The sequence below is a fragment of the Telopea speciosissima genome, chromosome 2 (genome assembly GCF_018873765.1).
Source record: "Telopea speciosissima isolate NSW1024214 ecotype Mountain lineage chromosome 2, Tspe_v1, whole genome shotgun sequence".
Classification (NCBI taxonomy): domain Eukaryota; kingdom Viridiplantae; phylum Streptophyta; class Magnoliopsida; order Proteales; family Proteaceae; genus Telopea; species Telopea speciosissima.
This window is the reverse complement of record NC_057917.1, coordinates 81,352,859-81,378,591: the sequence shown is the minus strand read 5'-3', so window position 1 is coordinate 81,378,591 and position 25,733 is coordinate 81,352,859. Positions and strand designations below refer to the sequence as shown.

General features: G+C 39.6%; 2 protein-coding genes across 2 annotated transcripts; both read left to right on the top strand.

The window, feature by feature from the left end:
- The first annotated feature begins 2,002 nt into the window (after positions 1–2,002).
- Positions 2,003–13,587, top strand: LOC122653178. Its single transcript, XM_043847120.1, has 8 exons — positions 2,003–5,358; positions 5,464–5,544; positions 6,433–6,585; positions 7,369–7,532; positions 7,618–7,765; positions 12,136–12,258; positions 12,583–12,670; positions 13,198–13,587. Exons 1-8 carry the CDS (start codon positions 2,335–2,337, stop codon positions 13,398–13,400), a joined length of 3,984 nt encoding a protein of 1,327 aa, XP_043703055.1. The 5' UTR covers positions 2,003–2,334; the 3' UTR covers positions 13,401–13,587.
- A 2,397-nt stretch (positions 13,588–15,984) lies between these two features.
- Positions 15,985–24,860, top strand: LOC122653179 (nuclear transcription factor Y subunit C-2-like). The gene is made up of 2 exons (XM_043847121.1): positions 15,985–16,094; positions 23,752–24,860. Exon 2 carries the CDS (start codon positions 23,850–23,852, stop codon positions 24,609–24,611), a length of 762 nt encoding a protein of 253 aa, XP_043703056.1. The 5' UTR covers positions 15,985–16,094; positions 23,752–23,849; the 3' UTR covers positions 24,612–24,860.
- Positions 24,861–25,733: the final 873 nt, after the last annotated feature.

Below are 25,733 nucleotides of genomic sequence, written 5' to 3'. Positions count from 1 at the left end.
ACTATTGCTAATATGAAGTTATGAACAGGTAGGGTTGGTTGCTAGCCTTATATTTTTATATTTTGTTCGTGACGGTTTTAAGACATCTTCAACTGAGATGCATTGTATGTGCAATCTTATAAACTTCTATCATGGTTTGGGATTGGCTTAAAAACTTATATCTAATCTCATCTACTTAAAGTAAGAAGGGAGATGTAGACAGTAGAAAAGACAGTAATCCGGCCCTTTAACAATCCTGGAGAGACAAACAACTACTAGAAGGGCTCAGAATAGAGGCCAACAAAGTTCCGGCTTTTACTTGAAAAACTGATGATGCTCAAACTCGGAGACAAATTAAATCCAAATAGAGGAACTAGTGAAACTCAAAATAACAAACTAAGGACAGCCTACTTGAGGTTTTAAGTTTAATAATATGACATATAAGACCGAAACTTGAACGTGAATCCAATAAATGTACTGTCAGTTCCACAACATGAGTTAGAAAGATGACCTTTTATAAGTCGAACCGTGAGTAAGGGGATGGGCCAAATTGACTTTGTGAGGGTACACTTTGATGGATTTTGTATTCTGCATAAGCCTTTATTTGCACCGAGTGAGATGGACACTTCTTATGCTCTCTGCTTTCAACACAATTTCCTGTACTTCCGTTGTCTAATTATTCATATCTCCTTCATGTGTTCTTGTTAATCACAGTCAATGATAAATTTTTTTTTTACATCCAAAAAAGCCTTTTTTTTTTTCAAAAACCACCAAAAAATAATCCAAAAAGAGATAGTAGCTTCAAAATTATGGGAATGTATATGGTATTTTTCTCACCTGAGTGATAGGGGTTTCATCTAAAGTTATGTACAAAGCCATAATATTTGGAGTGATCGATGGGTTATAATGGTTACTCATGCAATGCAGGTTGCTTTCAGCACTCCAGATGGTGATTAGAGTTGCCGGTTGATTAGAGTGTTTGAGAGGACAAAGGTGAGCAAAGTACTGACTTCTAGCTACCAGTTGAGTAACTAAGAGAATAGCAGTCTCATTGACTGGCTGAGCAGGTTTTAGAGATATTGTTAAAAGCAATGGCATGAAAGGTTTTATTTTTATTTTTTGGGGTAACTATTGATTTAAAACACAGACCATATTTCAACTACAAATTTTGATTTAGTCAGGACCTGGAAGCTTGTATTTTACAAATTTTGATAGAGTGAGGAACTCTATATAGTTCGGGATGGTAGTATTTTACTTATATTTACAAAAGGTGATTCATTTACTAGTGCAATCTGTCTCAGTACTTATGATGGAACTAAGTGACTTCAACTCCTTCCTTTTTCCTTCTAAATCAGGTTTATGAAAAACGGAAGTGGGATCGGATTGGTCAGTGCCGATTCCAATCCGAATTGGATCATAATTGGCCTGAATTGGCCGGACCTGTCATGGACAATTTGACCGATCTGATTCCAATTTTTGAAACACTGTTCTAAATGGTATGAAACTGTTTTTCTTTTATGAAGGTGTATTACTTCTATGGGTTGAACAAAATAAGAAATAGTTGTACGCATCGGATGGAATTTACAGGAGTATGCATATCTGAGTTTGGATGTTCGAAAGAAGGAGATTCAGTGGGGGTAGAAAAAGGATTGGGTCAACTTTGGGTAGGTCTCTAGCTCTTCTAAGATCTTTAACCAGAAAAAAGTAATGGGATTACTTATGCTTATCTTTGCCAATGTTTGGCTTGAGTCAGCAACATTAAAGGTTGTTCTAATTCTACTTCTGTTGTCTCTTTGTTCTTTCTTGAAGTGCAAATGAAAATATATCAGGTTTTAACTGAAATTAACCAGTGCTGATCCCTTGCTCCCTACATTCTCTTTCCTTTATCCTGAGAAAGTTGCTGTTAGCCTGTTAGTACTACTACTGTTACTATGCTGTCAGTGATTTGATTTTCATTTGCCATAAATATTTATCTTCCATTTTGAGCTGACATGATGATGATGATGCTGATGGCTATTTCTTTCCTTTTTCTCCTCCAGTGTAATAAGCTTTGGAGGCTTGCCGTTTGGGGGGAAATTGCGATTACTCTTGCAGTCCTGTGTGTCCAACATTTTTTGTGTTAGCATATTTCTCACTTGGGGATGCTGAAGCAGGAAATATGCTTCAAAATCCCTCTTTGAGAAACTTTTGAGAAATTTGACTTCTCTGTGCGATCTAGATGGTTGGCAATGACATTTGCAAGCAATACTATGATTAGATACATGTTGGACAGGGCTGTCCAATTCCAAATATGGTATTCATGTGATCTTTTGCTTGTTTCACAGCTCTTGTTTGTTCCCTTTGGAATTAAGCTAAATGGATAGAAAGCCCGACAAAGTTATGATGGAGCAATCCAAAAGTTATAATCAGTTACATTACAATTCCACTGAATCTAGGAATGAGGAGGTTGGCACAGCAAATCAAATGCGTGTGCAGGATCCATCAAGCTCCATTAATACTCACATGATACCTCCAGAATTCACTATGTCAGGGGGAGCCAGACCTGTACTGAATTACTCTATTCAAACAGGTGAGGAATTTGCGCTCGAATTTATGCGAGAACGAGTCAATCCTCGAAGGCACTTAGTTCCAAATACTGCTGGTGATTTGAACAGTGCAACTGCTTATATGGATCTGAAAGGCATTCTGGGCATTAGTCATACAGGATCTGAAAGTGGGTCAGATATATCAATGCTTAGTACTGTAGATAAAGGTCGAGTTAAGGAATTTGAGAGGAAGGACTCATCACAAAAAAGCAAAGGTTATTATAATTCTGTGCGATCAGTACCACGTACCACATCGGGAAATGGTAGTAGTCGAGGGGTTCATGGTTATGCTTCTTCAGGAGCCTCTGATAGCTCATCAACAAAGATGAAGTTTCTCTGCAGTTTTGGTGGTAAAATCTTACCTCGGCCTAGTGATGGAAAGCTCAGGTATGTTGGAGGTGAAACACGTATTGTTCGGATAAGCAAGGATATTTCTTGGCAGGAGCTTATGAAGAAAACGTTGTCAATATACAACCAACCTCATACAATCAAGTATCAGCTTCCTGGGGAGGATCTCGATGCTTTGGTCTCTGTCTCTTGTGATGAGGACCTGCAGAATATGATCGAGGAATGTAATGTAATAGCTGATGGAGAAGGATCACAGAAACTTAGGATGTTTTTGTTTTCTGCAACTGATTTTGATGACCCTCATTCTAGTCTAGGTAGCATTGACGGGGATCCTGAAATTCAATATGTAGTTGCTGTAAATGGCATGGATGCAGGCCTGAAAAGGAACTCAGGTGGGGATGTTGTAGCAAGCACTTCAACAAATAACATGGATGAGTTACTAAATCTTGATTTTAAAGAGGAGACTAGTAGGGTTGCAGCACAGTCATCTGGGGCTAGCATTGCTACTTTGGCGGATATGCTTGCCCGTCCTGTTACTCAGTTGTGTCAGCCGATCCCATCAAGTTCATCTAGTACTTATGACACCTGTGTGCGGTCGTATGAGGTTCAGATAATGCCTCATAGAGAAGCTGAGCAATACCCATCCTTTGCTGCCCACCCACCACATAGCTTTCATGATGTGGATGGTAGGAGTGCCGATCCCTTGTCTGTGCCAATGCAATATGGTTTCTATCCCCATCCTACTAATCATGTGCCGTTTGTGGAAAGCTCAGTTCCTATGCCTATCCATGGGCTTCTGACACAGCAAGGAGGCTTGACTGGAGGGAAGCCATATGGTGGTTTCATGGGACAGGATCCAGAAGTGTCAATAAAGGATGCTAAGACGAAAGTTGATGGTTCAGTTCAGCAGAAAAGGGAATCTGAACAAATTCAATCTTTAGAAAACGAATCTGTTGTTTCTTCAGAGCCATGTGATGCTTCTGTTCCGAGATTTATTCAGGCTGAAGAACCATCAATTGCTACTTCAGTGCCAGAGAAGGTACCGACATCGTTGTCTTTGAAAAATAATGCAAAGCTGAAGGATCCTGTACAGAGCCCAGTGCTCCCTGACTCTGGGAATGCTGCACACACTCTTAAGTCTAACGAAGATGACCATTACCACACATCTGGTGGAGCATTTACTGCTGGATATACTGAATCTGAGGGTAATCAACCTGAGTTTGGCTATCTCGAGCCACCTCTGCTTCCTGAGAGGAATGAGAGGATCTTTCGTTCTGAGAGGTTTCCTATGAGGGAGCAGGCGGAGTTACTTAACCGGTTGTCAAAGTCTGGTGATTCCTTTGGTTCTCAGTTTTTGATGTCTCATGCATGTTCTGATTTGGCACAGCATGATTCAGTTACAGAAGGCAGTGATAAATTACAGGGAGGAGGAAATGTGACTTCCCAGACAGAGCAGAGAATACCTTCAGCAAAACCCCTCTATTCAAATCCTCCAACAATTGAAGATGGGCTGGTGCAATTTGCGAAGTATAAAGAGTTAGCTAATGCGATCAGTCAAATGAAACCCAACTTTTCTGAAGAGGGGTTGGACTCCAAGCTTCATAAATCTGAATCAAACCTTGCATTACTCAGCCCTGTTGATGATAAAGATACTAAGAATGAGGATGCATTCAACCGTGAGACTGATAAGTGCAGACCCCAAAAAGAACCGTCTGCTAGTGAAATAGTAGGATCAGAATTTCCATCTACAAGGCAGGATACTTCTCTGAAGCATCAAGAATCTCTGTCCAGTCATTTGGGAGAGGTAGCTCCTAAGGCTACCAATAGTAACCATCCAACGGGGAACATGTATCCTTATCCATGGACAGGTAACTCAGCTAGACCTGTTTCTCGAGAGGAATCCTCAGTTGGTGTTTCCAGACCAGAGCGGGGAGATATTCTTATTGATATCAATGATCGGTTTCCTCGGGATTTTCTTTCTGATATATTTTCTCAGGCAAGACTCTCAGAGGGTTCCTCTGGTATTAATCCATTACCCAAAGATGGAGCTGGTTTGAGCATGAACATGGAGAACCATGAACCTCAACATTGGTCATACTTTCAAAAATTGGCACAAGATGAATTTGTTAAGAAAGATGTTTCTCTTATTGACCAAGACCATCTTGGCTTTTCATCCCCTCTTACAAAAGTTGACGAGGGAGGTGCTAGAACTTATAACTTTTTGCCTCTAAAGAGTGAGGGTGTTGCCTCAGGCCTTATTGATTCTCAAATCAATTTTGATGACAAACTTATGTTAGAATCATCTGGTCTTGTTGGAGCTGATGCCATCAGTTCTCTTCCTGATTATGCTCACACTCAGGTCAAAAGCAGTGAAGGTGTACAGTTTGATGGTATGTCCTATCTAAGAGAGGCCGAGAACCTGAGAACACCAGATTCAGATTATGAGGTATTTTCCTGTGTCCTTCACTTCCTCCAAATGACTGTTCTTGGCACTGCTCTACCTGCAGTTAGATTTTCTAATTCCATAATCTAAATTGTTTGATGTTTGTAGGATGCGAAGTTAACAATGGGAAATATTTGTGGACCTCTGATTGACTCCTCTTTCGGAAATTTTGATATTAGTACTTTGCAGGTATGATGCTTGCAGCATGAAAGCTTATTGAGTGACAAGGAGAGAAAGATTTCGTGATTTCAAGTTACATCTGGAGAGTTATGACCAATTACTCGTTGTGTATGAAATCTATGATAGTATTTCTATTTTATAAAGTTTAATTAGGTCAAAAGTTCTACTTTGAATCTTTTTCTTAAATTTGTGTTTTTTATTTGTTTAAGGAAGGGACATTTTGTAGGAGTTGCTAAATTGTAATTACTAACTAGAGTCATATTAGGAATTCTCTTTTAAAGAGTCAACATGTCAAATTTGTGTAGGTACGTAGGCGTTTGGTTATTACCTATGTAGAGCCTTGCAGTCAGCGTATTTTGAATGGAATGGTTTAGTGTGTTCTTATGGTTAGGGAATTGTTCTCTTCCAAGTGGTTTAGAGGTCAAACCTAACTTTGTTCATAGTGAGTGAGCCTCTTATTTCTTTCCCTTTCTTCAATTAGAATTCGATACTATCTTGCTATAGGTCTAGTTGGGTCCCTTACCTGCAGGATTTTGAAAACTTTCTTGCACCAGTCGAGTTTGGGTTAGCCAAAATTTGTAAAAAATCCGTTTCACTGCCATCCCTGCCATAATGTTTTCCTAGAACAAGGAGGTTGGAGGAAAAATTATATCTTTCTTGTAGATTTTTGCTCCTTTTCTTCTCTGGAAAGAACTGATTGGGGTGGTAATCATGTAAGAGTGAGTGTAATTCTGTTAACCTTTGAGGGGATGTATATATAATCTTTTTTTGGAAAAAAAAAAAGGGATTCTGAAAGCTTCCTTGTCTGATGCTTTATATCATTGTTGGATGCTGAGAACTCATCTCTGCTGTTGTTAATTAGGTGTACGCTTATCTCTTTGGAATGTCTGTGAACAGATCATAAAGAATGAAGATCTTGAAGAACTGAGGGAGCTTGGTTCTGGCACATTTGGGACTGTCTATCATGGGAAATGGAGAGGAACAGATGTTGCAATTAAGCGAATAAAGAAGAGCTGCTTCACAGGTCGATCATCTGAACAGGAGAGATTGGTGAGCATTTCTAGTTTAAGTACAATCATGTGATTATAAACCAATTCCTTTTATTTCTGTGGGAAACCACTATACTGCATTTAGACCATAACACTTCCCACATGAAATACTTTAACGCTCCATTTATTTTGATGAAAAATATCCTTAGAAAAGGAAATATTTACTTCCTATAATTTATTTTATAGTTTTTATGCATTAAGTAGTGGCCAACAGGTCACGGGTTCGAGTCTGGAAACAGTCTCTGCGAAAGCAGGGGTATGGCTGCGTACATTATGATCCTCCACAGACCCTGCAGTGGGGGGAGCCTCGTGCACTGGGTACGGCCTTTATGCATTAAGTAGTGGACCCCATTGTAGAACTAGTGTCCGTTATGATTACTTCCAATTAAACAATCGCTATAACTAATTATTTTATGTTACTTTCCTACTTCCACCCATTTTATGTTGAAACAAACTGAGTGTAACCGATGCTGAGCTTGTATCAGGGTTTAAAAGAACGGAATCAGGATCTGGATCGGTCCCAGCTGATTCCGTTCTGGATCAGATCAGAATCGGTCATGAATCGGCTAAAATATGCCCTAACCCCAGAGATCCAGTACAATTTGACTGATCCGGATCGTCAAGAATCGGGATCAGCCGATCTGATCCTGGTTCTTAAAACACTGGCTTGTATTAATTAGTAATTAGTTCATTAAAATTGCTTTTTCAAGGACCTTCTCATATCAATTGGCCACATAGTTTTGCAATGCCATGCTAAATAAACAGTTCTAATGCACCCTCCCAGACTTTGGAGTTTTGGCGAGAAGCTGATATTCTCTCGAAGCTTCACCACCCGAACGTGCTGGCATTTTATGGTGTAGTTCAAGATGGACCAGGGGGAACATTAGCAACAGTGGCAGAGTACATGGTCAATGGTTCTCTTAGGCATGTTTTACTTCGCAAGGACAGGTAAATCTTCTCCCAAAGTCATGAAGACGCTACTGACATTGTGAAACATTTTCCTCAATTTTTTCTTTCCTGAATGTAACACCAGGAATCTTGATCGTCGCAAGCGGCTCATTATTGCAATGGATGCGGCTTTTGGAATGGAATATTTGCATTCTAAGAATATTGTGCATTTCGACTTGAAATGCGATAATTTGCTTGTAAACCTTAAAGATCCTGTACGACCCATTTGCAAGGTAAGTATCATTACTTTCATCAGGATTGATATTCCCTTTGTGGTCATTCAAACTCTGTGTGGCCTGGAACTTGGTGTTCAATCTCCACCGTATTGCTTAATGGAGCTTTTTCGCATAACAACCCAAAATATGGCCAAAAACCCGAATTGAACAAACTAGCTGGCTCACCTGCCCTGGACCATCTGATTGTTTTTCAATGTCGGGCCAAGTCTTTTCCATATGAACCTGTCTTCACTTTTAGTCTAATTTGTTTGGATTGTGTTCTGTCCTTCTCTCTCTCTCTCTCTCTCTCTCTCTCGCTTGCTTTCTATGATTTGTTTCTTTTTCACCCTGTTCATAATGATAGAGAAAGAGAAACACGTTTGCTTATGTGTTATTGTTTGAGCTATATGATAAAGAAATTCCACTTTCTCAAAGTTGGCCTTGTCATACATTATGTTGCTGAGAGCAGATGCCAACACTATTCGTTTGGACAAATGCCATTATATAATATTTCACGTAAATCATCTGATAATGTCAGAAATGCAACTGACATATGAAACTAACTTGGATGTGTCTGGGCTTCAGATTTTCGAAGTTTCTTTGTTTGGTAGGTTTTGATTTGAGAAGTGTTAGGTCAAGCATGATGAATTGAAGATGAAGTTGAATATTTATTTCAAGGCAGATGACATGGAATTTCAGAAGATATTTTCCTCTTTTTGCCTCTTCTTTTTTGAGTTTATATGGATAACTTTTTCATTGAAGAAAAAAGTTTGATTCCCCCCCCCCCTTGGTGGACATCTTCCTTTCCAGAACTATAATCCATTAATGAATGAGAAATTACAATATTAATAAATAATAAAAAAAAAGAGAAAATTGGAACAAGAATAGCATGGGAACTCACAATTGAGAACTTTTTTGATGAAAAACAAGATAAATTCATTTCCATGTGACTATTTCTAATCTAAATTTCTTTATGTTACTAAGATTAATATGTAAGAGAAATACCATATCAATTAAGAATAATATTTTCATGTGTATCCCTCTCACACTCCCTCATGTCTCTCACAATTATTTTTTCTCTTTATCTCCTCGTCCTTGTTGTTTTACCTTCAAATATCCCATTTATCTATTCAAGATTTTGCATTGGCCTTTTTTTTATTTTATTGGGAGTGTCTGAATGACACTTCTATTGGTGCATTTGGCATTTGAAACCTTCTTTTACTTGCCTTTTGTTTTATTCCAAAAAACTATTGATTTGAAGGGTTAAAATGGATTTTCAAGCCAATTTGGAATCATATCATTAAATAGATTGAATTGCCATGGAGAAGGGTAGGAATGTAAAATCAAACCCTTTGTACCATTAATGTCTCTGTGTGTGTGTGCACGTGCCGAGTCTCCCAGCCCCAACCTGCTCCCTGTAAACCTGCCTCCACCCTGCTTGCAACCCCCTCCCTGCAATGCCCTCTCCCTTGTGCCCCACCCTGCATACCTGTCCCCACCCCTGTCGCAACCCCCTCCCGCCTTCAATAGCTATCTGCTAATACAATTACATCTGATCAGATTTTGACCCATTTCATTTGAAATGTGGTATTTAAAGTATGGTCAAAGTAATGTGTTGGCCGAAATTTGACTAAATCCTCAAAATTTCGATTGAAATATGTGCAATCCGTGGTATCGCATTGGGTTTCGTTTCGAGCCCTTGTGAAACCGAAATATTTCAGGGTTTCGCAAAATTTTGGCAAAAATTGTGTACCATGGTTTGATGTATCTTCGGATTTAGGAACCCTCGTCAAATTCTCCAATCTCAATCCTTTCATCAGACAGCACATTAGAAACCTAAGATACACATAATCAAGGAACAAAAACTGTTCGAGTTATGTATTAAGGGTACTTTGGGAACTAGTTTAGTTATTGTCTTACATTGTATTTATTCTTTTTTACCTTTTACCTCCCTAGGGAGTTGTATGTAATTTTATATGTTATGTTAGTGAAGTAATATAGGTGTGGTAGAGATCATTTCTCTAACACAACATTCTACCATCATCTCTCTTCTTCTCCTTCTTCTCCAACCTTCCGTTCTCATCTCTTTCCTTGTTCTCTCACACTCTTCAACTTCCAACTAAAACATGGTAAGACATAAGTCCCCTTCAACCTTAAATTACCAAGAGAAGCTTTGAAAAGTATAAAGCAAAAAAGGTACATTGTAAATGAGAAACTCAAAAGAGATTTTAGAATGGCATGACACCTGAATATTATTGTATTCTTTGAAGAATAAATAGGCCATACTTCAAATTAAATGGTATATCTCAATCGTATGGCTCACTATGTGCCTTGTTTTCTCAAATTTTCCCTGTTCTTCAAACGGTTCCAAATAGATTTAACTTCAAGCAATTTTCAGAGCATAAGATTGGCATGGGAGAAGTTAGATTGGTCAGAAAATTAATCCATGAGTAGATGATGACTTGGGCAACATATCCACAAAGCCCCCTAGCAACACCGGGATATAGCAGAAGAGACACTTGTGTGTGAAACACTGAAACCTGCCCCCTTCTCCTAATATTTTTTTATTTCAGGTTTGGGCTTTCAAGGAAGGTAGGAACACCACTTGTAGCAAAGAGGTGAAGCTAATTCCTTACAAAACTGTTATATGCATCCTGAAAACAATTTCATGTTTTATCATCATTCTCGTGGATCTCTCGGCTTTTTCCCCCAATGTTTGTTTTCTTTTGCATTGGTTTAGTTGCCACGTTTTCTTTTGGTGGATGGGATTTTGGTAGAATGGAAACACTTTTCTTGGTTAATTTTTTTTATAACGAGGGTTTAATGTGACATTGTGACATTGCGTTTTTTCTTGCTTCTTTTTTAAAATAATTTATTCTAGTGGATACTTTGCCTTGATTTCACTCTTTTAAAAACTTTTTTTAGCTGATTTTTATTTGATGTTTGTTTTGTTATTGTTTTCCTACTTAGAATAAATTTGTTATTATATTTAGGGAGAAAGAACGCTACCTGGGTGCGTGTGGTGCGCTGCCCCTGCGTGATGTAGATCACAAGTCCATATGTACCCTCAGGAACAAGCCCCAAAACCAGCCCAGCAAGGTTGTGGGATTCGACTGCTGTGAGAGGCAGCCTGGTCTGATGATGTGGCAAGTTTTTGTTGGTTTGATGGAGCATCACCTATGGTAGCCCCAGCCCAAAGAAGCATGAAGAAGATAAGAAACCAAGACAGAAATTTAAAAAAAAAAAAAAAAAAAGTTACTGTTCACATGAACAGTGATTTGGGGGCACATATGGAAGCTTTGTTTCTATTTTGGTTTAGCTATGTTAGTTTACCTTGTTTCTATTTTCCAGTTTGGTTGTAATAGGAGATTAGATAGTTTCTAAATTCAGTTTTAGCAAGTTGGTACTAGTTTTTAATTTCAGATTTAGAAAGAGGGGTTAGCTTTTATTTAGAAGTCTCTATGTTCTTAATTTTCTATCTCAGTCCTTTGTTTCCTTTTAGTTAGATTTAGTTTCTATTTTGTGAAGCTTAGGCCAAGCTATAGATAGGCCCCATCAGTTGTACTTGAATTCAGACTTGATTAATGGAATTTCTATTACTTGCTTGCAAGTGTTTGGTCTAAGAAGACTTGTGTCAACAGCTGAGATAGCTGTGGGTGAGAGACCCAAGGCTGAGATAGCCTACCTCCTCCTATCCCTTACGCCACTTCATCTATATATATCCCCTTCTTCCTCTTCTTATCCTTTTTTTATCTTCTTCTTTCATATGTAAACAGAAAAACAAAAGCCATAAAAGTTTCAGTTATTCAATTTGTTCATCCTTATTGTGTTAATCTTGGCTGCAATCGATCTCCCACTGGTTTCCTTGGTTTGATGTCAACTTTTGCATTACTGCACCCAGACACAGGGGCATGCCGCACCCCATGGAAAGGCGGAAAATCCCTCGGGTGCGGCGGTCATTTTGCACGCCCGTGTCTGGGCTCAGGGGCAGCGCACCGCACGCTCCCAAGTAGCGTTCTCTTTCCCTATATTTTATATACAGTTGAGATTTTTTTGGTATTTTGATAAGAAAGTAATTCTTAGTATGTATTCAGTTTGTATGATTATTGTTATCTGTTGAAAATTAGTTGTGATATTATGAGTCTATCCTGATCTATCCAGAAGTGGAACATAAATGACCTTAAGCCCGGTCCCTTGGTGGCTCTACCATTGGTCTGGGTTCAATAACTACAGTTCCTGTATAAATTTTGTTCTTTGTGAATATATTTTCCTCTCTTTTTTGGTAAATTGTACTTTGTGAATGTCGCAAACAGAATGATGCGTGCTATGTGTTTAATTATTAATGTTTACAAAATCGGCTGAAACTGTTATAATACTGTGTATTTTAGGTAGGTGATTTTGGCTTGTCAAAGATTAAGAGGAATACCTTGGTTTCTGGTGGTGTGAGAGGAACTCTACCATGGATGGCTCCAGAGCTATTGAATGGTGGTAGTAGTAAAGTTTCTGAGAAGGTAAGCTGCCATGCTTCTTCAAACTGTACTCTAAAGGTGTAAGGGGGATATAGACAAAAAGAGTGAGTTAGTTGGTCCAAGTTCCCTGTACACTGGCAATTACTCGCATGATCTATGCTGGGTTTGGTATGGAGAAATTTTCCTTTCATACTTTCTTCTAGTTATCTGTTGTCATTGAAGAAGGCTTTTGAGTAATTAAACTTCTCTATCATTTATTTGTTTCATAAAGCTTTGGTTTGGGTGAGAATTTTAATAGTTCTTGTTCATTCCAAACCTTTGTCCCCTTGTATATATATATTAAGGCTTCAGCTTTGTTGATGGCAGGTTGATGTATTCTCATTTGGTATTGTCTTGTGGGAGATTCTCACAGGAGAGGAGCCTTACGCAAATATGCACTATGGTGCAATCATAGGTACCTCTCTAATAACTTTTCCTATCTTCTAGATGATACTTGGGTTGAGTCTTCATTTTCATTAGATGGTGTCCTATGTGAAATCTGAAAAAATTGATACCACCTGCAAGGCATGAAATGGTCCTGATCCAGATCTGATACAATCTGATGGTACAACTTTGTTTCCTTGATCTATATCAGAACTGAATCATTTTGGATCCAGATTAAATCTAAAGATTTAGAAGATCTGTTATTGATCTGGATCCAAATCTAATTGAGTGAAAAAGATGTGACGATGGTATTAAATTGAACTCACATTTTAAAATCCTGATCCTGAAAGCAGAATATGGATTGGGTTGGATCTCAAACCTGAACTGGTCCTTTCTAATTTTGTACAATGTGGTGGAACGGAATGACGTCAATATCTTTCTGATAATCCACTTTGTAAATCCTCCTTCAGCATGGTAGATCTGCTAATTCTTCAAATGATGTGGTAGGTATTTTGCTGGAATTAGTAACCTATTTAATGACTTCAGAACCGTGTGCAGGAGGTATTGTGAATAACACATTGAGGCCACCTGTGCCAAGCTACTGCGACTCTGATTGGAGAAGGTTGATGGAGCAGTGCTGGGCCCCTGATCCTGTCACTCGTCCATCATTCACAGAAATAGCCAGTCGATTACGTGTGATGTCAGCAGCCAGTCAAAGTAAACCGCCAGGTTACCAGGCACAAACTCAGGCAGCCAAGTAATGGCCTGTAGATCCTCTCATCTATGATTATCTTCCATGATTTATTCCGACATGGTTCTTGCTTGATTGTATGCACAGAATTGAGTGAAGTTATTATGTATCATAATAGTGAGGGAGATTAGTCTCCAGTAGTAAATATGATGTGTGAAAATTAGTTTGGTATACCTGTTGTGTGTAGAAGCTGAAAGGGAAAAAATTGTTCTGTCGAGTTATCAATCAATAGAAATCCAAATTTGGTCGTCGATCATTTTTTGGTAGCCATGCATTCTCCTAGCCACTTTTTATACATATAAAGGAGGGAATCTCGGAAGCTCTTCCATACATGAAGGTTCACTTTTTCCAGTACTGTATTTCCATCTAGATCTCCTGTGCTGGAATCCTAGATTTTGTATATATATGGATGCTCTAATCAGGGATTCTTGGTTTGGATTCCGACTGTTACACCCTCCCTCCAAAGCTTGTCAGACGTTCCGTTGGCGGGGAAGAGAACTCAATCTTTGTGAGGAATGCTTTGAAAATACAGAAGGCTGCATTTGGTATGCATTCTAGGTCGCTAATGCATTCCAAGAAATCATACCCAACCCAGCCTAAATCTTCCATGTATGATTTTAAACATCTGGACCTCCATGATTTAAATGAAAGAACGTATAATTGAGTTTTTGAAATTAAGGCTCCGTTTGGTATGATTTTCTGGAATGCATGCTAAATGCACAATAAATGTCGATGGATGTGGAACAAAAACCTTTGAAGTTGTAGCTGATTTATGTGGAACATCTACAAATCACCTGTGTAAAGCTCAGGCAACTGCTGATCTGTGAACACGGTGCTGAGTCCGTCTCAAGTGAGACCAATTACAGTTGATGGGAAGGTTTTGAAGCCCTCCAGGAGTTGCGAGCATTGACAGGGGAGATCATCTTCGAGAGCATGGTTTCCAATGTTTTAGGTATGTTGGCTGCTTCTTTGGGAAAACTAGTTCCATATTTGAACCCAACGCCCGCATTGAGCACTGTGGAGTTTTGAAGCCCAAGCAGATTAAATGTTTTACTTGCATTTTGAGCAGCTTCTATAGTAGCCTGAAATTGCTTGGACTGTGTTATGCATCCTTGGGGCTTGAAGGAGATGCCGAGGTCATGTAAACTCAATAGTTGAGCATGTTTAAGGAGTTGAGGTCACCTCTTTGTGGAAGTGTTCTGTTTTTGTTAGCTACTCTACTACCTTGAGATGATCCCTCACTATGAATAGATGATATATGCGTAGGGCTATCAAAAGTTAGCCCACATCAGTAGGCCCAACCTGAACCAACTGGTCGAAGCCCGAGTCTGACCGATTACTAAACATGTCAGGTTCACGCATCGATCAATTAAAATTTGGGCATTTCTAGTGTAAGGTATTGGTTCAAGAGTCGTCTGATTTGGACCAATCAATAGATGACCGTTTATATCACGATTATAACCTGTTTACGGCCCATCTATAGACCAATTAGTTAATTAGTCTGTGTAAAGGTTGATTGTAGCACGATTGCCCTAATTACCTTGAGCCCGATTATGAATTGGTAACCAATCGATTGAATAGTCTTATATAGTGCACAGAGCAGATGATTTAGAGATGAGTACAAAATTCGGGTAGTAGACTGGTTAGCTAACTTGGCCTGTGCAGAGACTAATAATAAAACTTATTTTTCTGAATAGAATTTATAGGCAGATGTTCAACGCATTATTCGTGAAAATAAAGCTGGTTTGCCAGTGTTTAGAAAGTAATTCTTGGTTTTTGGTCTTGGATTTTCCAGAGTATCTTGTGTGAGAGAATTATATTGTTCTTCTTATGGGTTTGGAGTCATGCGAGTTATGTCCCCTGTGTAATCAATTTTTGTGCTATTTTCTAATAAAATTTCTAGGGGCTGGCCTGAATCCCAATGAATATTCAAGTTTTAAAAAAATGATAAAAAATAAGAGTACAATATAGATATGGGTTAAATTGTGAGGATCCAGGTCCTCTCTAATGAGCCCGCCGTGCTCAAGAATGTGTGTCAGCCAGCCCAGTCATCCGATACTTCATTGGGCATTCATTAGGTGGATTTCCAATGAGGTGAGAAGTGCCCGACGGCTTAAATTCGGGTGGATCTTACCCGTTTTTCGACCTGAGTTATGTTTACTCATGGCTTTTAATCGGACGATGGCAAAGGAGTTAAAAAACCATAAGATCATACAAATTGCGATGAGTACGATGCCAAAACGTCGGTTTTCATGCCATCTCGAGTTTAACGTTTAGATTGACACGTGAAACGTCTGTGGCACCAAGTGGCAAAATCGCATGGGTAGCTCGGTAGGTAGAGATTCGTAGTGCTGCACCTGCACGTGAAGGTATTATAGTATGGGACCCACGCCTGTCTTCGCGTGTATTAGAAGGTTACCGTACCGATCATAAAATGACTAAAATGCCACTAACGCTCTTCGTTTCCGTACATTTACTGACAATGTTCCAATCAGATTTCGCCACGTGGAACGTATGACGGTTCTGACCATTGTCAAATGCCGTTCTTTGTTTACACGTGGCATTAGTAACTGATTCCCTGCAACTCCCTCTTTCTCCCCCCAGGGACTCTATTCAAAGTTCAAAAGCCCCTCTCCCACTTTTCACCTCTTTCTCTCTCTAGGGCTCACCATTACAGAGCTCTTCAATGCTTCAGCTTGGCTTGGTAGAAACCCTCTTAATGCAATCCTTGATGCAACTTTCCTTTTGATGTCTGTGGTTTCCTCAGGTACTATGATGTGTGAGTGTAGTTTTAAGCTTTTGGGTTTTTGCATGCAAAAGCTTTAATTCATTACTCTTATCATTTGTTAGGGTTTCTGGCGATAAAATGATAAGTTTCTTGATTCTATTATTGTAAAGGAATTTTCTTTTCTCCTGTTTGTTTTAATTTAAACTTTGGTTGTTGTTATGTTTTCTCTTCTTCCCAATTGTATTTTGTTTGATCTTATGTTAGTTTGTAATGGCTATGGTCTGGAATAGTTGAACTTCACTTGCGGCGAACTTGGCTTTAGTTTCAGTCGGATCATGTATAGCCGACTAGATCAAGTATAGAAGGAAGAAGATAGGAGATCTTTAATTCATTCTTAAATAGCATCTTTTAGGATCCTTTTTGATGGGTCATTTTAGTGGTCAGGAACTTCTTCTCATAAAAAAGTTCTGGCCCTTCCACATCCTTTTTGTTCATTTAGTAGGCAAGCTGGATCACTGTCCAGTCTCCGTGTGTCCAGGAGGTGCTGATGGGTTATAAATCTAGGGCTGTGATATGAACACTTTCGCACTTTACCAACGTAATTAGTTGGATTCTTCATTAAAGGGTATCCATGTTTGACTTCTTCCATGGAGGAAAATCTTTTGTCTTGGTTTATGTTGGTTGAAGGTTTGATCAATGCAAATATTTTCTGTAGAAAAAAGAAAATCGTCGCAAACAGTGTTGCTTCAGTATGCCTGTATATGTTATCCTTGCATGCATGCCCTATGGGTGACTGACCTCATGTAGTTTTGTTTTGAGTTGCAAATACATCCTTTTCGTTGGTGATACAATATTTTCTTTTAACATACATACATTGTGATTGTAAATTTCCAACCTAAACTCATTACTTGGGGGTGGGGGTTGGGGAGGACTCCCTATTACAAATTAAAAAAGATAGTTTGTGAGCTTTTGTGATTGGCATAGCATAGGGGTTTTCAATATTTTGCTAGTATCAAATTTGAGTGACAGTGCAAATTGGAGGTGTTAAAAGGTCATGGGGAGGGCTAAAATTGACCTGCTTTGAAGTATGCTGCATTTGGCCCAAGTCAAATCCCTCTCAACATGATTGGAGTTCCTAACGTTGTTTCTGAATTATGATTATTTATTGTTAAAGATATTATTTCCATGTGATCTTTCAATTGTTCAACAACCTATGAAGAGAAGTGTGAACAAACTTGAACTGATATTGGCACTATATAAATCATGGTCTGGGAGAGATGAAGCTAGTATGATGCAGGTGCATTACCTTGGACTGATCCAAACCCGTTTGAGAACCCAAATGGAGATGAACCGGGTCCAATTTGGGTCTTTGGCTGGTAGGATATTTTAGGATTTTTTATTTATTTCTATTTTGGGATTAACATGCAATATTTTGTTTTGATAGTTTAAGTAGGAGATAGCTACTGGGATTTGGTTTCCTAATTAATTTGAGTTTCCAAATTAGAGTAGATTTCTTTTCACATTGGGCTTCTTTTTTATTTAATTATATGTAACTGTGTAATTAGAACTCAGAGATTTGAAGAATGGAATAGTGAAGTGTTGGTGAGTGCCTGCGTGGCCAAAGTGATTGTGCGATCTTCTTCCCCCCCCCCCCTCCTCTTCTTATGCAATTTTCCCTCTCCCCTGCAACTCTGATATCCCCTTCTCAGATTTATTCCCTTCTCTTAACCGGCGATCCACCAATTTGGTATTAGAGTCGAAGGATCCATCTCCTTACTCATCAACCTCTCTCATTCCCTTCCCTGTCAATCTCTCTTACCTCAGTCTCCTTCCCTAACCTCATTTTCCCATTGCCATTCTGCTGTGTATACCAGCAAGTCAAAAAAAAAAAAAAAACCCGATTTTGCTCACCACCCCTTCGAAGCCCCACAAACCAACCCCACCGCCCTCTTATTCTTCCCCTTGTGATTTCGTTTGGCAGGGTTCAGCCCCCCCCCCCCCGCGGAAAAACCAACCCTTCCCCTTTGATTCCCCCATCCCTTGACTTCAACCAGAAATGCAAAACCCCTTTGCTTTTCGTAGTAACCCACCACCTTCCCTTTTCCTCCTAGGGCTCAATCGAGTGGGGAAATAAAAAGGGTGAAGAGAAGAGAGCATGAGACATTAACGAGAGGCATCAAACCAAAAAAAAAAGAAAGCATACCTGGTTCGAACTCATTGTCATACTTGGACTCCACCGATCATAGTTCCTTGTTGACATTGAAGCCCAGAATCCACGTCAAACTTGAACTCCTCCATTCTCCGCTATAGTTGTCACGGCAGTTAGGTGACCCAAGGCGTTGGAGAGGGTAAAAAAGCAAGGCGACACCAAGTAGGCGGCCAAGGCGTCCAAGTTGACCAAAGCGCCAGGATGCCTAGGCGGCGCCTTGACAACTATGTTCTCCGCTGGTTGTTCACTGGGAAAAGAACATTCCGAATTGATTTCCACTCCTCTCCAAGGCAACACGATAAGTCCTCATATTAAAAAAATTTTACCCTTATTTTCCCATTACACCCCTATCTTTTAAGTCTTATCTCTTTTATAACCTATTTTCTTTATTTCTAGAATCAACCCCCTCTCCCACTTATTCGTTAATTACTTCTTTTTTTTTTTCTTTCCAAAATTGTCCCCTCCATGGTTGTTAAGGTGCCTAGGCTAACCAAGGCGATCGAGAGTGGGGGGGTGGTTAAAAAACCAAGTCGACAGCAACAAGGCGACACCTAGGTGACCAAGGTGAGACTAGAAATCAAGGCGAGAGAAAGGTGCCTGGACGCCTAGGCGATGCCTTGACAACTATGGTCCCCTCCCTTCTATTCTTCTATTTTGTCTTTCTTTTTATTTTCTTCCAAGTTTACCCCTTTCCACCAATACGTTACACTACCTTCTATCCTTCTCTTTAGTTTGCAGTTGAATAAATTACATTTCTGTTATTGTTATCTTAAACCCATTACATCATGGAGGTTAATCGATACGATGTACTCCTTTCGATTAGAGATGGGTTTCGTAAATTGCAAACATAACCTTTTAATTTCAGGTTTTCGGGAGTTTGCCAATAATAATAACCACTTCTATGATACAATGTCAAGCATGATAGAATCTTCAGAAGGCAGATCAGAGGTGGACACCTAACGTGATGACCAAGTTAAAGTGAATGGTCCGATCAAGATTGCAGTTGAAGAATTGATCGACGGTCCAATTTCAGTTGTGAAACCCCACGATCAGATCCCCATCGAAGAGATGTCTTTTGTTAATGACCATCGGAATATCGTGACGGTTGATCATGAGATGTGTTGGATCATCGCCCCCATCAAAGCGGATGTTTGTGGATACCAATCAAGTGGTGCTGATTCTCTTATTTTACAAAACTCGTGGGCAAGTTTTTCTCAACACCGGGGAAATTGATGGAATTGCACTACTTTGGACCGACCCAAACCCGTTTGAGAACCCAGATAGAGATGAACCTGGTCCAATTTGGGTCTTTGGCTAGTAGGATATGTTAGAATTTTTATTTATTTCTAATTTGTGATTAACATGCAATATTTTATTTTAATAGCTTAAGTAGGATATAGCTACTAGGATTTAGTTTCCTAATTAATTTGACTTTCCAAATTAGAGTAGGTTTCTTTTTTATTTAAGTACATGTAACTGCAATTAGAACTCAGAAATTTGAAGAATGGAATAGTGAAGTGTTGGTGAGTGCCTGTGTGGCCAGAGTGATTGTGCAATCTTCTTCTCTCCCCCTTCTTCTTATGCGATTTCCCCTCTCCCCTACAACTTTGATATCCCCTTCTCAGATTTCTTCCCCTCCCCCTAACCTCTCCATCATAGTAGGCTGAGTAACCATTTCTTAGAAGATGCTGGGCCAATAGCAGTTGCAGATTTTCACCAGAAAAGGTCCCCAATGTTAAATATAGTTGCTGAGTGGTACATTGTAATGTGACTCGATAGGGGAATCTTCCTTTTCGAGATTTGAGTATTGAAGTCCTAAGCAGATGAAGCGGATTCGCTCCCTGACTCAAAGGCTACAAGTTGTCAGCTTGAAGTGCGCTCCAAAACATAGGCTGAAACAACAAAAATAAAGCATCGGGTCCTGAAAGAAGACCGCACAACACAACAAACCGCTAAACCATGTGCGTGATTGCTCGCCTATCATGAGCTTGACTTGTGCTCTAAGACGGTTTTGTTCGATCTGGCAAAGCTGGCTCTTTCTTGTATACACTATTGTTGGCCATGGTTGGGTCTAGAGAGAGTGTGACAATCAATTACACTAAATCATTCGAAAGGGATGGGTAAGGAAAGTCAGAGCTCAATTCCAAAGAACTTCGTCTGTCCAAGGGAAACTCCTCAAAACAAAAGGCCACTCGTTTCCTTACTTGAACCTTTTCCGTGGCGACAAAATATAGAAGCATTTAGGGATTTGTTGATGATCCATGATTACAAAGTTGATCAAGTCTCTGAAACCGGACTCTTTCTTCCCGCTCGCTCGATTCCATCCATTTGTTGTACCCAGGATCCCGCAACTTCGACTTATTCCACCAGGAGGGGTTCGAACCCGTGACTTCTGCCATGACGGACCAGGACTCTAACAAACTTAACGATTTCCCGCCGAAACACTCTATCAATGACAGCTAATACTAAAAAAAAAAAAAGGATACCTTGAATTGACTTTTGAAGCAGCTTTATCTTTTTCTCTGGATCTTTTGTCAGCAATAAGAGCCCTTCAGCAAAGCTGGCATAGAGGCTTCATTCAGACATTTCTTAGGTATGTAGAGGTGGAGCTTCAGTCCATTCGTCCTTTGGCAGGCGTCGGTAATCTGTAGCGAACAGAAAATAGGATCATTCGAATGAATGAAAAGGAAAGGTCCTCTCTATTATGTATTAGGGTTGGAGTGGCGGATCCAGGCAAAGAATAGTTAAGGAAACGGTTGATGGAGAGCCTTGGGTGCATTACTGAGAATCCAAGCGTCTCGTCAAAACCATTCATCCAATGAGATAATAAATCCAATCAAAAAGGAGAAGGCGCTTTCCAAAAACAAAAGGTGTAATCTGTTGGGTATAAATAAAGACATTGGGGGGGGGGGGGGGAACTGCCTGGTATCAAATTCTTCTACTCTAGACAGTCCCCCTTTCCATCCATTCTCCTCTCTTCTGATCACTGGTTCTCTTGTTTAGATATTCTTACACCCAATAAGACTTATTTGCATTGAATTCAGAGGACAGGCCAATCAAAGAAAGGTGCAGACTTGGAAGGAAAAGATGGGCTCCCACTGCCAAATGATTTTCTGGGAAGGCATTTATTTTCCTTTTATACTGCCTTTATATCTCTAGATTTCAAATTTTCATGGAATTTCATGCAAGTTTGTGTTGGATCAGGTCAGGTTTGCCCACATCATGGGAATTAGTTCTTGATCTGCCCAGTTCAACTCTTGCAACCTATATTAGTTCCAAGTTCCAACCTCCACTTGAATTTATGGAGTTAAAAATCCAATGAAGTGCAGGAATTGCGTCACCCCCTTTGGAGAAAATAGGATATTTTGTTTGAAACTGCTTTTATCACCGTTATTAGTTTTATGAATGTAAACAGAAAAGAAAATAGGATAGGATTTTGAATAGAGCTGACTCTTATGATAGCTGCCCGTTTCAATGGTGGCCATCTATGTGTTGGTAATTCGAATTGGATTCAGTTTCTTACATGAAATGGTCTGAGTTTTCATGATGCAGGAATTCCAGATACTGAGATGATCTTAAGTATTTTAATGGAGAGCTTGACCTTCTGTTTTTTTTTTTGGGTGAATTGACCTTCTGGTTATTAGTCTTCTTTTCTTAATTTGTTAGACATCGCTGGATGGTTATTGTTCATGCAACCTGGAAAATAAAGTTGCTGATGGTTTGGAGGTCAGAAATGATGGTCTCTGTAACATCGCTCAAAAACCATTAAAGAGAAGCACACATGCAGTCGGTAGGTGAAGGTTTTCGGGAATGTGTATGTGAGAAAATGGAAGCGGGTTTTTCCCTGCTGCAATTTACTGCAGCGGACTTATTGTTAAATCATTGAGGATATATCATGGGGATGAATTTACTTGTCTGACAAACATGCCAGTGTTTGTCATATCCTTAATTTACATGTACAATCAATTTCTCACTTTGGGCACCACCTTTGTTGGTTTCACCAATCACTTCATTAGATGCTACAATCTCATCAAGTTCACATTTAGTGACATGGACAGATTGGTAACTTGCTGGAAAGAGAAACATAACTTCACAGATGAGAATGGTGTTGTTTCTACTGATATTATTTCATTCTTTGGGATACGTTGTGGGGCAAATAATTATGGTGTTGATCTAACAAAATTCAGGATTAAGATGCATGGAATTAAATAATTTTGAGGTTGATCTAAAAAAAGCCTGGATTAAGATGGATGCAATTTATTTATTCTGGATTGGAGATGTAGGGCTTCAATCCCACTACGGTCTGATGTGCTGAAGGTAATATATTAATGATTGCTAGGTTGAACATTCAGAGGTAGGAAGGGATTAAGATTTATAAATTTTCTTATATTGATGGAAAGAATAAGTCATAGGTTTTAGGGTGAGAATAGGTGATTCTTCTAGAGCCCAGTCTTTACCTTATTGTAAGGTCTTGTAATACCCACTCCTTTGAGTTTGATGGAATGCTAATTGGATACTTCTGTAGTCATGGGTGGGTTAGCTCAGCTAGGAATTAGATCTAAAAATTCAAAACTTGGCACCCTTACTGAAAAAACTCATTTTCATGTCTGGACTTTGTCTTGGTGGACATGTTAGGTAAACGTGGTGTTAATTTGATCGTTTGTCTTTTATTATTATTATTATTATTTAGGGGGTGGAGAGGGGGGGGGGGGGAATCTAATGTATCTCTTAGAACTTTTGAAGTTCCTTCGGATGGCTCAGATGCTTCACAGATACTAATTAATATCTTTCTTCAAAAAGAACATTTTGCAAAGTCTCTGGTAATAGTTATTTGTGTTCTTATTTGTAAGGAATGCTAGACATGATCATTGGGCTGTGCAGGAGTTGGGCTTATAATCATCACAAATGGAAGCAAAACACTAACAAAGTGAAAACCGCCGATGCTTATTAAGGTTCAAGAAAGTGTAAATTAATATAATTACTTAATTAACTTGTTATGAGGTTTCTCTGGAGCAGATTACTGACTGTTTACTCCAGCTTTGAATAACTGTACTTAGATGTAGTTTCTATTTTCTACTACCTTTGAGAGGACAAATATTGGATGAAACTAGAAACTAAGCCATTCGATAGCTCTGTAAGTTTGTTTATTTCTCACCAGAAAGAGGTGGTCCAAGTCTTTTGTGTGAATCCTTAGAAATATTTGAAGAATATTTTTAGCAATGAACTCAAGGAATTTATTTGGATCGCACTGGTTCCAAGAATAAGTAGGAATTTACTAGATGCTGATTGATTTGCTTCTTATTAGTTCAAACTCACCCGAACCACTTGTCAGTACTTCAGGTTCAGAATCAGCTAGCCTGACTTAATATTCTCTGCATTATTTTCATTTACTCGATCTTCTAAATTTTAACATTTGTGTACCAGGATGCTACTACGTCTTTGGGCCTGTTTGTTACTTCTTTGAAGTCATGGTTGGAGGCAACTAAGTTGAACAAGGCAAAAGAAACTTCTAGAAATTGGGCATGGATCAATCTGAAGAGCAGCAGCAACAGCCAGTGACAGGAGCAAGTGCAGATCAAGTGTCCTACTCAACCCCCTACCAAACTGGACCCATGGTGGTGTCAGGTGCCCCTGCAGTAGCAGTCACTTCAACCCAGCCAGCGGCTGCCTTCTCTGCTTCTCAACACCAACTTGCATACCAGCAGGCTCAGCACTTCCACCATCAACAGCAACAGCAGCAACATCAACAACTTCAGGTTTTCTGGGGCAATCAGATCCAAGAGATCGAGCAAACAACCGACTTCAAGAACCACAGCCTCCCGCTTGCTCGGATCAAGAAGATAATGAAGGCTGATGAGGATGTCCGGATGATATCAGCTGAGGCTCCGGTTGTATTTGCAAAGGCCTGCGAGATGTTCATCTTGGAATTAACACTGCGATCATGGATCCATACAGAGGAGAACAAGCGACGAACACTGCAGAAGAATGACATTGCTGCTGCCATAACGAGGACCGACATATTTGACTTTTTGGTTGACATTGTTCCAAGGGAAGAGTTGAAGGAGGAAGGACTTGGGATTCCTCGGGTACCCGCAGTTGGTGCCCCAGCAGATTCTATCCCATACTACTATGTGCCTCCACCTCACCAAGTGGGTGCCCCAGCAGCAGCGCTGTATGCTTCCCAGCCTCACCCACCTGTGCCATATGTGCCTAGTATCCCATGGCCTCACCCTCCGCAGCAGCAACAAACTCAGCAATCTCAACAGCAGCAAACCAATGCCTGATGGCGCCTGGGGTAAGGGCTGTTTCAAGGTTCTGCCCATGCTGTTTAGTTATAACTAGTAGTAAGTGATTTATGTCAAATGTACAAGGCTTGTGGTAAGTTTGTTTTTCCTGGTAATCTTGGGACAGGTGTTAGTGGTGTGTATTATGCCTTAGTCATGGTATAATTATTATCTGTTTTAGACTTGTAGTGGCAGGATTTAGTATTTAGTAATACTTGGTTTTATGCTAAGATCTGAGTGGCAATTTTCAGAAGGTGAAACCAATGTGTCTAACTGTCCTCATTATTTCTATTTAGGTTCTTGAAGAGGGGACAAGGCTTTCTTGCTCTTGTTCACCCTATGTATAACTAAGGGAGTGCATGGACATATAAGAGAGGGTAACTGGTTGAATTTGAAGCTGAAATTGGATAATTTCAAGGATATCCAGTGGTCTGATTGTCACATTATCTTTCCATGTGACTTAGGTGGATAGGCTGTCTAGCTAACCCTTTAACCATAAAATTTCAGTTTAAAATTTAAACAAACCCTCTTTTTCCCAGCCAACTTTCCCCTTTTCCTTCCTCCTGATGCATCAACCCTCTTCTGCAACTTTGGCACACCCTTCTCTTCTTCTCTATTCATTCGAGTCATCACTCATCAAATCCTCAAGAGTAGCATCTACTCTTGCTATATCCTCATTATGGCCTCCCTTATGTGATGCCACATGTTGTTTTTCTATTAGCTTAGCTGGATCCCCGTACAACATGATCACATCAATAATCTCTTTACCCCACCACAATGCACAAATATCTTCAGCTTTGTTTCCATAATCTATGAACATTACACTGTAAGAGCTCATCATCTTTTAAATCCAGACTTTGGTCCCTTTGGAAGTGAAACTAATTCATGGAAATTTATGGAAGATCACAAAGATTCTTACCATGAAATACGGTAATATGTCACAAAATAGAGTTTGCCTAGCTCTGAAATGACCGAAAAAAAGGCTACCTGGGTCAATCAGGGTCAATCTGGCCATTTCAGGTCAAACAAGGTCGGGATGGGTCTGGGTTGTTATATCCCAGCCCAGCTTGGGGTTAGGTTGGGCCTGGGTTGAGCTAAGAGGACCGAGATTGGGTTGGGTTT